This window comes from Propithecus coquereli, unplaced genomic scaffold (assembly GCF_000956105.1).
Source record: "Propithecus coquereli isolate 6110/MARCELLA unplaced genomic scaffold, Pcoq_1.0 Scaffold80, whole genome shotgun sequence".
Taxonomy (NCBI): domain Eukaryota; kingdom Metazoa; phylum Chordata; class Mammalia; order Primates; family Indriidae; genus Propithecus; species Propithecus coquereli.
In genome coordinates this window covers 4,438,611-4,452,908 of record NW_012154174.1, presented here as the reverse complement: position 1 = coordinate 4,452,908, position 14,298 = coordinate 4,438,611, and the positions used below count along the sequence as shown (strand labels likewise).

General features: G+C 45.8%; 1 protein-coding gene across 23 annotated transcripts in view; it reads right to left on the bottom strand.

The window, feature by feature from the left end:
• The window catches only part of KCNMA1 (potassium channel, calcium activated large conductance subfamily M alpha, member 1), a 740,417-nt gene that overhangs the window by 193,960 nt on the left and 532,159 nt on the right, over positions 1–14,298 (bottom strand). For all 23 annotated transcript variants that reach the window (XM_012663330.1, XM_012663323.1, XM_012663335.1 and 20 more), the window contains 4 exons: positions 12,006–12,111; positions 10,177–10,259; positions 6,538–6,607; positions 690–845 (listed from right to left, as the gene is read on the bottom strand). In XM_012663330.1, the coding sequence (XP_012518784.1) occupies positions 690–845; positions 6,538–6,607; positions 10,177–10,259; positions 12,006–12,111 (415 nt within the window). The remainder of the gene's footprint in view (positions 1–689; positions 846–6,537; positions 6,608–10,176; positions 10,260–12,005; positions 12,112–14,298) is intronic.

Here is a 14,298-nt window from a genome sequence, read left to right as displayed (position 1 = left end):
GAACTCCTGACCTGGCCCTGCCTGAGTGGGTCTGGCAGGTAGTGCCACTTTGAGGACTTCAGAGTGGCTGCCCAGTCAGCTCTGCAGGGTGCCGGCCGACAAGGAGATGAACACATCCAGACGGCCTGTCTCTCGGTGCAAACGGCACTGCTGCCGAGGACTCGGTTCCTTGTTTCCCTCCCCATTCAAACAACCACGGCATGTCAGCCCTGCTGGCCTCCTTGATTGTGCAGAAATAAATAAATGAATTATGTTGTTGGGGTTTGGGCTTCAGCACAAACACATGGTCTGCATTTATCCACACAGTGAGAGGTCCACCAGCCACTTGATATAAAAGAGCAAAATGATAATTCTTTTCTTTAGGCGCTCTGGTGCCATATGGAATGTATATAAATCATATTTTTGTTTTAACAGCGGAGGCTTTGTTGATAGATAAACATGTGGTTTATCTAAAAAAAGAGAGGATTGTGCTTTGAACAATCATTTAATGGCCATGGATGTGCCAAATAAAAATAAAAACATAATTTTGAAAGAAGCTGGCCTCGTGCCCAAATCCGTAACAAGGAATTTCTCCTTAACCAAAGTGGTTAAAGCCCGTCGATCTGTTTTGAGTTTAAGCTGTGCTCTCTACTCAACCCCGCGACAAACAGAATCGTGGGCTAACGTGTTCTAATAAGACGAGACGTTACCTTTATGAATGACCTCATGGAGAAGAGGTTGGCCAGCATGGTGGAGAGGCCTTGAGCCAGGCAGCTCTGGGCGATGAAGCCCAACTTAAGCTCCGCGAGGCAGATTGCATCATCGCCCTCTTTCCAATTCCAGCTCGGGATGTTTAGCAGATGGGCCTGTGGAAACAAAAACAGGTATAAGACCTTGCTCTGTTAAACGTTCAATTGTTTAAAATCTCTTCTGGGAAATGCAGCATTGCCCAACCACTTGGGGTCATCCAGACTCATCCTTTCTTTCTCTCTTCACCTGGGTCTGACGTCTGGGGTTTTATTCAACTCTTCTGTTCATCAGACTTCAGTCTCTCTAGAATGTTGCTTCTGTACCTACCAAGTCCAAGTCCTCCCCTTGAGGTTGTGATTTAACCAAACAGAGCCCAGAGGGAATGTCCTCTTGTGACAGGCACATCAGCCCATGTCACTGGGATGTCTGGCTAGGTTACTCATAAATTGGCTCCTCCAACAGTCTGTAAGACTGCCGCGTGCCTGTGTTGGGGATTTCTTTTATTACCTGCCTTCCCAGTACTCTAGATCAGGGATGCTCATACTTGAGAAGGCATCAGAGTCACCTGTAGAGTTTTCAAAAACAGATTGCTGGCCCCTCAAGTTTCCAACTCAGTAGATCTGGGGTGAGTCTGGAGAATTTGCATTTCTAACATGTTGGAGGTGATGCTGATGATGTGATCTGGGGGCCACACTTTGAGAACCACTGCCCTACATCATCAGGTAAATCACAGTGCAGACACTTACGATCTCTTGCACACAGACTACTCAACAGTCAGGACCCAGAGGCATGCTCACCCAAGTGGCATGAAGCAAAGAGTCATAGGTAATACGTTGAATGAAAGAGTTGAAATTCAAAAAGTTCTCTGGCGTTGGAAAAATCAGCAAAAGACCAAACTGAAAAGATTTACGAGGCCTTAATGTCAAGCATAGCATTTAGATTTAAAAAAAAAAATTAACTGTATAAATTCAAAATGATCAGACCTAACTTGGCAGCAGACAGGAGAGGAGGGAAGAAAACAAAACGCACAAAGCAAAATTTAAGAGTGTGGGTAAGTAAAGCCTCAAATTTTAGGCCAGCCGTGTGACACATTATAGAGAAAGCCAATATTTGCTTGTTAGCAATGGCCTCCAGATGAAGGGAAATGAACATTTCATTCCGTCATGAACTGGTCAGACTAGTTCCAGAGTCCTTGCTCCAGTTTTAAGTCAGATTTAAAGAGGGGAAATGATGGACTGAATACCTTCCAGAGAAAAGTGACAAAGACAAGAAGAGGTGAGCGTCTGGAAAAGATCTTTTGAGGAACAGTTAAGAGAGCCAGCCATGATTGGCCTGGAAAAGGGTCACGTCCTCACGGAGACACGATGGTTCCATCTGAATACCTCTGACGCTGCCTCAGCCAAGGTTAGGTTTGTCCGGCTTTGCTCCAGAGCCAGAATCAGAACTGACTGGTTTATGTTATAAGAAAGCAGTTTTTTCATTTGTTTTATGAAGGAACTTCCTAATAATGTAATTTGTCTGCTAAATGGAGAAGATTACCTTGAAAAATACAAGGTCGTTGTCCCTAAGACTCAGTAAGTATTTCCCCAAGTCCCTGGAGAAAGAACTCTTGTTTTGCATGGGAGGTTGGATCAGAGAGCCCTTCAAAGGTCCTGCGAATGCCAAGATTCTATGACCCTAAAATGATTATTTCTCTGCACGTATCAGCAAACACGAAGAGCACCAAAGGAGGCTTTCCTTCACTTTCAGAACAATGCATGATGGTTGAACTAGAAGGATGGAAGACTCCGTTGTGGAAACAAAGAACAAATCCAAGGGCTCCAGGCTCTGCTTTAGGAAACACCACTCTTGTGAAATTCCTTCTTGCGAAATCCACTTCTGTGACGATCTTGTGCACCCTCGGCCAGGAGTAGTTAACTTCTGGGAGAGATGACTGTATTCTCCCTGAGGAGAGTGTGTTTCAAATTGTCCCCTGTGCAGGCCACGGCAGATGGCAATTTCCCACGTCTTATACTCAATTCCAACGACTGGCCTGCACTGTGTCCCCTTTCCCTCCCGGCTCTTCCCTGGCTTCAGAAGGTCACTTTTCCCCTTCCCTTCCCTGACATCATAGAGAGCACATCAGTTTAAGTGTAGAAATACTCATTTGCTGTCACATTATCTGAGAAGAATGAGGAGAAATTAAATCTAAGTAATAAACAAATAAATTATCATGCGTGTGAAAGGAGATTTTTTTTAGATCCAAGCCATAAAGAGATATCTCATGACCTTCACGGCACCTTCAAACAAGAAAAACCTTTCTAAGAAAGTCCCTCTCGCTCTAAAGCCCAGGTGTTTCGCCCTTGGGTCCCTCATGTCCCCATCTGGCTTGAGTTCCTCAGGCGTATTTGACATGTTATTACACAGGAAAGTCAAGTTTGTTCCCTGTCTCAGGCTTCCGAGGCCTCCCTTGTGGCCGACATATTTTCCCCAATCACGGGGCATGGAGTGAGGGGACGAACTGGAGGCTGGGAGGGAAATCTGTGTGCATGAAGCAAAGAGAGGAGATTGACCCAGGAACTTAAATTTGTTGTTTTTGGCAACTTCGTCCTACTTCGTTTGAGGGAGTTTGGATTTGGTGGGAAATGCCAACTTTACTGCACAGACATCTGGAGGCAAATCCTCTCTAATTTGGAGAGTTTAATGAGCAGGTCTAGCAGGACCAGGACTTCCCTCCCTCCACTTCTGCTACCAGACTACCCCTCATCCCATGGAGAAGGAATGTGACAACAGGCTGTCCTGGGAAACCAAAGAGATGAATTCCAGTGCCAATTCCATCTCTCAGTATATACAACTTGGGGAAGCCACCGCGAGGTAGAGAGAAGGGCATGTGAGAGGAAACACTTCAACACTATGGCTGGCGTGCCGAGGTTTATAGTGAGAACGCTCAAAGACCTTGCATCTGCATTGGGCCACTTGGACTTGGCTCCCAGAGACAAAGGCCTCTTTTACTAGAGGCTGCTGGAAAATAAAAAATCCATTAATAGGTAAATCATCAGGAGTGACACTTTTCCAAGACATCATAAACCACTCTTTCCTTGAAGAGCTTCAAGCCATTTACAGTCAAATTGGAAAATGCCCTGCACTGTCTTTCTTTTGTGTTCAGAGATGGCCAGACTGAAAGTATCTCTCTCCATGAATTCTAGTGGTATCAAAAAGATACACTTTGGTAAGCACCAGCCCTTCTCTAAAGCCTATCTCAGGAAACAGTGCTTGGTTCAATGGGCTGTGGCTCCATTTGAAGTGACGGTGGCAGCCAGCTGTGCTGTCTCCTAGCTCGCTGGCTGCGGAGAGACCGTGATTCGTGCCTGGCAGAGTTGTTCTGTCTGTGACAGAGCTTAGACCCTTTGGTCTGAAGTTACCTTGGGATGCTGAAATGCACAGATGGTCCAATGAGAACTGAAGGAGATAATGGGTGTCAAAGCTATTTTAAAACCATAAAATATGACACAAATGTCTGTGATTATTATGATGACAAACTCAGGGCCAGTTTTACATGGAGAGAAAGTAGGCAGCTTTCTGACTTCCCTCCAGGCCTTAGAACATCATCATCATCAGATCACAGGGGACTGGAATTCTTTATCTGTCAAGCCTGGTATCCGAATATGGAATCAACTATCCCTTGGAATATGTTCACAGTGGCATAACTTTACACACATACCAGGTCCTCTCCTGGAAGCAAGTTTTAACGGATGGAGATCTCTGAGCATCTAGGATGGGTGTAGAGAAAGTGCCAAGAGAAGAAGAAAAATATACTTGAAAGGGTACGGTGGAAGCATCTTAGGAAACAGAGCAAAATTATAGAGCAGAGTGAAGAATGTCCATTTGGAATTCTACAAGGAATGAGATGATAAACCATGATGACTGGGCTTTCTATCCTTGCTCTAGAAGACAAAAATGAAATGATAGAGAAAAATATCCTGTGTCAACATCACTCTATCTCTTGTGTCCTTAGTAATCTCACAGGGATCTGTAAGTCATTTTGCCTAAGACTGAAACCCAAATAGACTGGAGTGGTTCTAAATAAAATGTGTTTTAAGTAATAATCACGGATCGGTTGATATCTTCCTCATTGTTCCTGAATAATTACAATGCAGAGGCTTGCCAAAGACATTCATGTTGCTATGATCATGTGATTACTGACCAGGGACTGTCTGGATCATAGGCCGGTTGAGCTACTTTGAGTTTGACAAGAACCACATAGCTGAAATCCTCCTTAATTTCTTGAAGATGCTGCATCAGCACTTATTGGAAGGAGAAAAAAAAGAACTGACATCCCTTTCTAAACATACAACATTAATTTTCCCATTCGATCTGAACTCAGCCAAAAATCTAAACAACAGCTTAAAGTACTCCCACACTAAATGAAATTTCAAATCACAAATGAAAGAAGGAGCGCTCATTGCCACGGGAGCTGTCACCAGTCATAGCCTTGCTAATAAAATCCACCACCACCTGCAGAGGCTGCTGTCAAAAACTTCTCCAGCTTGATGCCTGTGTGTTACCAACGTCCTCACTCTATCTCTTCACCGTCCTTCAGGTTTTTCACAGACAAACAGGAGAATGCGACCTTGGGTTCCCACCACCAAACCCCCAGGCTGGAGCGCAGCACGTTCCGCAGTGGAGCCACCTGCCGAGGGTCGGGCCATCCTGGGCAGTGGGCAGCAGCTCCGAGCGGTGGGCCAGTCACAACAGCAGGCTCTACTCCACAATGGCCTCTGATGGACCTCCACGCGGTAAAACGGGCCAGCACTTGCCAGCAATTAAGAAATAATGGCATGGCGCTGGGGCATTTGGCAGAATGGGGTCTTCTCTGAGTCACCTGACTGCCTATTTTGTAGGGAATATGGCCTATAAGATGGGCCACATGCTCACTCATAAGCCAGCAGGGAGTTATTCAGTTCAGACAGGACACCGGCTCCAGGTACTAAGCAGCCTCTGGTTTCTAAGCTTCATTAAAGAGATAACTGGTACCATACCAAACAGAGAAAGGTGCCACCTTCCCTCCCCCAAAGCTGTTTTCTTGGAAGTTTACTGACTGGCTTAGTGAAGGAGCATTGCCTTTGAATGAGAGACTGGACTCTGGTTTACTGAGAAGTAATCACAGGGAAGCAACATAGACTCCGATGTTTCTTTTCTTTCCAGTCAGTGCCCCATTGTAAGCTGTAACACTAGGAAAATTCCTTCATGCTTAGTCTCTGGATAGTCAACAATTTTTCCAAATTCAACTCTGCAAAATTCTTATCCTAAATTTGAGAATGTGTTCCACCTTCTCAACCCTTGCAAGTTCACCTGGTCTCAGAGAGAGAAGTTCTATCATTTACCTGGGACACTCCCTACACCTTACTGCAAATTCCCAGAGGGCATGAAATACGGCTACTCCTTCACTTATATCCCTCGGGGTGTCAGGTAGAGTGCTAACCATATAGTAGGTGTTCAATAAATATTGACCAAAGAAATGACTGCAGCACATCAAAATGGAAGTTCTTGTAACTTAGGTGCAATGGGATCTAAGAATACATCAATATTTCTGAACCAAGGGCTTCAATAGATGCTTCTTGAATGAATGAGCCTGTACATGAAGGAGCTTCCTTCAAGTGAGCAACTGCAAACAAGTCTGGATTAAAGAAATGTGCCAGGGAGCCCTCTGAACTGCAATGGTGTGTGCACGCACATCGGCACGTGAGCGTGTGTGAGGCTGCGCAGTGAGGGGGAGGAAACTGGACCTCTGCATTGTCTACAGCCTGGAACCGGCTCTCCCTGTCCTACCTTGTTGTGATACTGCAGCATCTGCGTGATGATTCGTATCTTCGGATGGTAGTTCTTTATGGAGATGACTCTGAAAAAGAAAGAACCGAAGCTGAGGCAGGGTCTGCCTTACCCATGGAGTCTGACGGAGAGATTCACATGATTATCTCCCGATGGGGCCGGCAGCCAGCGCCGTCCAGAGAGGTGGCAGACACTGGGCCAAGTAAAACCATGTTTCCACCACCGTATCTCTTGGTAGTGTGAGAAAGAAATCACAAAACACCAAGTCTGTGTCCTGGGCATAAGAAATCTGAGGGTCCCCTGTGATGCCTTGGGGACGGGATGTGCGCCTGTGTGTGCTGGAGGGTAGGGGTGCCTGGCGCAGGGCTCACGGGCTATACTGCCTGTTTAGACATCTCGACAGCTAAAGCAAGCTCAAATCCTGTGGCCTCCCGCCGGAGGCTTGCCATCTCCAACACCCCAGGGACCAGCCAAGAAACAATCTGCTCTGAGTCCAATTCTCCAAGTTAACAACTTGAGATAACAATGACAAACCAAACAAGCGGCATAACAAATGGTTCTAATTGTGACACACACTTGGCCACTCTTACAAAAATGGTTTCTAACCAGGGCTGTTAGCACTGGGGCAAGGTCTCAGCCTTCCATAGTTAACAGAGTCTAAAGGATGACTTGGATGCTGATTAAAAATGAGTGCCAAGGCCTTGTGGGGGTCACGATCTGGTGGGAAATTGCCCCCCACCTGCCCTCAGGCCATACCCAGTGTTGAACACCACTGGCGCCAACCCCCCACCCTCACGTGTCCTCCCCAAGTCAACCGCTGTGCTGAAGGGAGGGGCAGGGAGCCGATGAATGGAAACACCTGGGTTCCAGTCGCAGCTATTGTACTAATGAACTAGGTGACCTTCAGGAAATCCCTGGGCTCTCCATTCCTGTTTCCTCATCTGGACACCGGGGCAACAGTACCTGCTTTATTTACTTCACAGGCTTGGTATGAGCAGCAAATGGGAGACCAGATGTGAAAATGCTTTGAAATCATTAAAAGCTCTCTCCACGTGTAAGTTATGGTTTTTGTCATTACCGACTCTGTCACAGGTGACATTGTACATTTCCTTCTGTGACAAGGAAGGCTAAAGAATGGAATTCCACAGAAAGGTCCACCTCCTAAGCCTAATCAGAAATGCAATGCGTGTATTATGACCGCCCCCATAAACTTCCCACCAAGCAGAGCTCCCCACTTTGCCCCTTTCTGTGCAAAGATGAAGAGAAGACAGCCAGGGAGCAGCTTTTTCTGCAAAGCTGCAACTTGTGAATTTAGGAAACGGATCATGCTAAAGCCTCTCCAGCACAAATCCACCCTGGGTTTTTGCACTTGAAGGATTTCATTCTATTTTTGAAGAAGTGTTGTGTTGGCCCATACTTATAACTCAGGGCCTTTGAGCCTCTGTCAGCCCTGCCTTGCACTTCATAGCCTCAGCCAGTTTTCTGCATTAGCTCATTTCAAATGGGTCTTTGACATTTTAATTTCGAAAGGGGCAGATTGGTCTCATTAAATTAAAGAGGAAGGAGGATTACACAAATAAGAGAAAGACAGAGCCCATTTTTAACCCTGAACTTCCCATTTCCTCTGCTGCCTGGGCCTCAGTTCTGGTTCTACTTAATTGCATTTCTGATACCACCTTTGACCAGTAATTTCTATGCCTTGGCATCCTGCCAATCACCCTGGCACCTACATGTCTTCATGTTAACCCCATCACAGTCAGGGTTGGAATAAAATATTGCAATTAAGAGAAATGCCCATTTCAAAGATACTACTCACTTCCATTATTCACTTTGGAAAAAAAAAAAAAAAGAAAAGCCATGTCAGCCCCAAACTTCTCTGTGGGGTAAAAACATTAAGCTTCATCTTCTTTTGGTTTTCCATTTGGAACTTTGAAAAAAAATGAAGCCTGGTTCCTTAAGGGCTACACTTTCATCATTTCAAATGACAGAAAAACATGACAAAGGATAAAAACCCCACTTACTTCAAAGAAAAGGACAAGTGACACATCCTAAGCTGAGGCTAGTGTAGTCACTGTCCAGCTGTCACTCCCTAGGGACGGGTCCAGGTGTGAAGCCTGTCTCCACTCCACCCTCCCTCCGCAGCCTGGTAAGCCCAGTGCTCGCAAAAGTTCACGCATCAACTTCCTCAAAACGACTGCACTAAGACTGTTGCCAAAGAAAAGTGAGTGGAACGAGAAGATGGTGCCAGATGCTGCCTGCCAGACACACGGACCAGATGCTTTGGGGAGGACTCACTCCTCCGAAGCGCGCTGGAGGAATTCCCCCACCTCACTGATGGGAAAGCTCATGTCACTTGGGGCCACTGATGAAAAGGAGATGCAAGCATTGTCATGCCACAAAGGCATCTTCCTGACCCTCAACCTTAGGTAAATTCCCAGGACACAGCAAACCAAGCTGCAGCAGAGGGGAAATCTTTGGCCCCAGGGATGGCTGTTCACAATTAGGCAAGAGTTCCTGGGAACGGGAACCCAGTGGGCTGAAATGTTTTCTCTCAGTTCAGCTCCTCCCCAGAAGGTTCTCTCTGTTGTTTCTCCTCAGCCCTCACAAGGATTCTGCAATTTACACAGGAGAGGAGATGAATTCCAAACGGCCTTTAACTACCTGCGGTGAAATGTCTTGACTTTTTAGTCATTTCATAGTTGCACACTGAGACTATGGATCTACGGAAAGGACAAAAACTGAACGATTTTTCTTCTGAAATGAGAAAAGAACCAGGTGTTGGAGTCGGGGTTGAGATTAGCAGTAGACGGGCCTAACCCTCTGGGCAATGCTTCCCAGAGTGTCCTCCCACCAGAAGATGTTCTGTTAAAAAAATTGGGGGTGGGCCGGAGTTTGTAGTAAAATAGGTTTGATACATCCTCTCTAATACACCATCTCAGAGATTCATATTAGTATTAAAAGCACTGAAAAGGCTTTCAGTGAAGAACACTATTTAATTTTGGGAAACTGGTTGAAACAAGCTAACTGGGTGATAAACTGCTCTTTGGGTGACACTAATCAGCATTAGTGTCACTAACCCCCTAACAAGGGGTTTCTCAAACTTGGTACTATTGACATTTTGGGCCAGATGATTCTCTGCTGTGGGGATTGTCTTGTGCGTTGCAGGATGTTTAGTCGCATCCCTGGCCTCTACCCACCAGATGCCAGTAGCACCATCCCCCTAGTCGTGACAACCAAAGCCATCTCCAGACATTGCAAAATGTCCCCTGGGGGGCAAAATCACCCCCAGTTAAGATATCTCAGATCTACTTCCCCTTAGGAAACACAGTACCTTAATTCAGGCCTGTACCCACGTGAATCTATGTTTCCTTTTCTAGTTCTGTCTCAAGCAATCTCAAACCTGTGGCCAGCTGTGAGTCCCAGAGCTATGGTCTGGTGACAGTGAGCTTCCTGTTGGCAGCTCCCTGCCCTCCTCACCCAGTGCAGCCTGGGCTCCCAGGCCCATGCGGGCAGTGACTTGTGGGGTGGCACAGGAGGCGGAGAAGGTCTCACAGAGGCAGTCTCTGCAGAGGACCCCAAAAGGCTACGAGCGGGCCACAGGGTGCCAAGCCCTGGGCCTTCCCCGGCCCCCAGAGTTACCTCATAATGTTGGAGGCATCTTCAGCGTCTGGGTCAGCGCAGTACTTGTTGGCAAGGATTAGGCACGCATCTGCTGACTCTATCTAAGACACCGAAAGGAAAAAATCACAGAACACAAACGCATAAATAGCCACGCTCGACTGCAGTCTCTCTCTGTTGACAGCTCTTGGAGAACCTGGTGCTTTGCAAGGAAAGGAAAAAAAACAAGCTAGAGAGATTATAATTTTTGTCAAAAGTGTAGGTTGCAAGTCCTTGTTATGGTATAAACATTTCATCTTGTTGCTGTTGGAGGGTACAACATGTACCTTGGTAATTATACTTTTCCTTTGGCATAGTCGCTTATATGTAGCATTTCCAGATTTCTTTAAATAACAATTAATTAAGTCTTTCAGTCCCCTCCCCACCTCCTCTCTCCAACCGTCTGCACCACCCTCCTAATTCCTCCAGCCAGGAAACAGAGGCAGGTGGGCTAAACCCCTTCTCCCGGGTCAGCGAGTTCACTGAGTAGTTAGAGATTCATCCAACCTTTTTTATGTCTTCATTATCTGGGGACTGAGATCAGAGCCCTAAATCAGATAACAGCTCCATACTGTTTAGCATTTCATTAGTATTCTGATATTCAAAAGACAACAAGTCTATGTGTATGAAATGATATGTTACAAATGAACTCAAAATACAACCTTCTGACTTACCTAAACACGAGCCTAAAGGGGCTTATTCCTTAGAGGGGACCATGAGTTTGATGTGCTAATAATTGCTTGCATTTAAATTAGGTCCAGGAATAATAACTGTTTTCTCTATGTTCTCATAAGATTTCGCATTAGCCATAACTTGGGTCGTGTCTGGATAATATTAACTGGGCTATATAAGCATAAGAATTCTCAGTGCCGGCCCAGGTCTATAATCTGTCCTACTTGGTGTGTTGTAGTTAATGGGCCATTCCTGCATTTGGAGGGAGGGCATGATCTCCTCCATCGTATGTCACAAACTGCCTCTAGATTTCTTTAATAATGCAAAGAATTTACCCAAATCCTTTTGGATTATTCATGTTGGCCAATTATCTTATTTACAGAATGATGTGGTGACCACAGTTAGCATTTAGACTCCAGGGGATTCACAATATTAATGGATACCCACTGGCATGCAAATATCGAACATGCTTACAAAATCTATATCAAATGAGAAAATGGCAGATGCCATTTTGCTGTGTACCTTTCCCTTCTATGCCTCAGGTGTGCTTTATGAAAGATTCGAACTTAGCAGGTTCTGGAAAGAAAGATTAGCCCATTACCAAGTGATGTCAGATACCTGCATGTTTAGTTTTGCACCCGGAGTCTTTGGTTGGGGGAAAAAAAGGGAGCACAAAACGTTTTATGGCTTAGTAAAATTTTATTTTATACTTTACATTAATATTTGTTTCAGGTGTAAATCATAGATGTTGGAGCTACGTTGAGTCTAACTTAAGTATTCAAGATGGGAATTACTTGATTATTATATTGTGCGTACAAGACTTCTGAGTCTGTACAACTGGTCTATTTCCTTTAGCAGCAGCTGATATTGAGGGAACCAGAAAAATATTAATAAGTTTCATGTTATGACCAGTCCAAGTGCGGTATGCTTGCAGGTAGTCTAGCATGTGCCCCCAGAATGAGGTCTGGAGGCAGGTGGAAGGGTGATGTCAAGGTCGGTGGCATCTGACTTATCTCACTAGGGGTTTAGGGGATGACTGTTGGCCATCCTATGAGGCATCTCCCCTCATCACAGAGTTAGACACTACCCGACCCCCCGGCAAGATGCAGGAAAAGCAAAAGTCACCTCCTCCTCCTTACCTTGACTCTCGCAAGATCATGTGGATTGAGAACTGAACCCTGATAAAATTCCACCTGAGTAAAATGCCGTTTGAACAGAGCTTCGAGCTCCAGGTTAGGGGAAATGCTGCGGAGAGAGAGAGGAAATGGCTGTTAATATAGCAGACCTGGACCGGGGGATTTCAATTCCCTTCTCAAATTTCCACAGTGAGCCCCGGGGAAGGCTGTGATCATCAAAGCAGCCCCTATCACACTCAAGAGAAGTAAGACCCCAGCCCAGCTGAAACCAAAACCAGTACCAAAGTAGAATAAAGAAGCCCACGGCCTTTACAACAGCCGCAGCCTATGGGGCAATATGTCTTTGCCTTCGTCATCAGTGGAATCCCTATTTTATGAATAGAGGAGCTGGGCTAGGACACTGGTGTGATGGTTAATTTTATGTGTCACCTTGCCTGTGCCATGGGGTGCCCAAATTAAACATTATTCCTGGGTGTCTGCGAGGGTGATTAGTATTTGAATCAGCAACTTCAGTACAGTGGTTGCCCTCCTCCCTGCAGGTGGGTGTCATGCAGTTCTCTGAGGGCCTGAGTGGACAATGAAGCAGAGGAAGGGGGAATGTGTCCCCTTTGCCTCTCGTCTGCCTGCTTGAGCTGGGACATCTCATTCCATTCTCCTGCCCTTGGACTGGGGTTTACACCACTGGCTCCTCTGGTTCTTGGGCCTTCGGATTCAGACTAAATGACACCAGCAGCTTTCCTGGGTCTCCAGCTTGCAGACGGCAGATTGTGGGACTTCTCAGCCTCCATAATCAAGTGAACCATTTCCTCATAATAAATCTCTCTATTTACAGATAGATGGATATAGATAGAGGTAGATATATCGATATGTAGATATTTAAACCTATCTATCTATCTCTGTAACTATGTTATATAAATTATACACACACACACACACACACACACACACACAGACACACACACACACACATATAGCTCTATCTATCGTCTGTTGATCTGCTTCATTGGAGAACCCTAACACAATTGGAGATTAGCTGAAGTTCCCCCTGGCAGAGCCATCCTGCTATTTGCTCCACCACGAGCCTTCCCCTGTTTCTCTGCCTCATGGACTTCTCATCTCCCAAGGCCTGGATCAAACAATGTCAACTCTGAGCAGCCACAATTTACTCTCAGTACTATTCTTGATTTGCATGCATTTGTGTACAATGCATCACACGTCCCAGGCTGAGCTGTGCAGACAGCTTTCCACTGGATGATAAAGATGAAAAAATTGATCGACTATTAATTCTGCAGAGTTGAAAAATATACTCTACGAGATTCTGTGCTAGGCACTGGGAAACAATGTTTAGTTAGAACCTACTATATGCCAGGGACTACCATAGTCAACACTTACCTAACATTTATTAAGTCCTTAGTAATAATAAAAATAGTTAATATTTTTGTGTGTTTACAATATGGCAGCATTCTAAAAGATTGACAAATACTAACTTATTTAAACTTCAAAACATGTCATTAACCCAAAGCTTTGAGAGGTTAATTAACTGGGTCATCTACTATGAGTCTAGTATTGACAGATGCTGGGGACAAAAAGGTGAATCCTAGCAATTGAAGCGTTAGCAGCCAGCTTGTTTATTCAAACTGAAGCAGTGGGTAAGAGAAGAGTGGTAGCCTGTGCGAATTCTCCCACTCTTCCAGACCCATTACAGGTCGTGCCTCTGTCGGAAGCCTGTCCTGGTGATGCCAGTGGCCTGGCCTCTCCCTGAGAGAGATGCCCCATGCAGTTCTCAATTAAACTGCCTTTGGCATTCCTTAGATAATAGAGGGTTCATGTTGTCCTCTGATGGTTGCACACATGCTCATCTTGAAATGCCCAGCTGATATGAGGGCAGAACCTGCAGGCTATACCCCTCTTGAACTTTCCAAAACGCTCAGCAGAGAGCCAGCCCCATAGCTGGTCATCGGCAGCTAAGCACTAAACTGGACCTGTAGGCCCCTGCTCCTGGGCTGCCACAGCCTGGTCTGTCTTCTAAGAGTCTGGAGAAGTCAGTGCGGAACAGAAAAGTGCTAGTGCTCCAACGGGCGGCAAGTCAGAAGTTTGGCATTCTGTGAACAAATGCCAAAGGGGATGCACAGAACGGGTAGTTTGTAGGGCGGTTGGCTTCACTGGGCCCTCAGAGCAGGACTGAGGCCTGAGTGGCCAGCACTATGTGCAGCTGATGCCAGCATGGGTGCTCTGCCCTGGCCTTTTGCAATGTGGTGCGAGGACTGGCCCCCCAATAGCCCTGTCTCCATAAAAG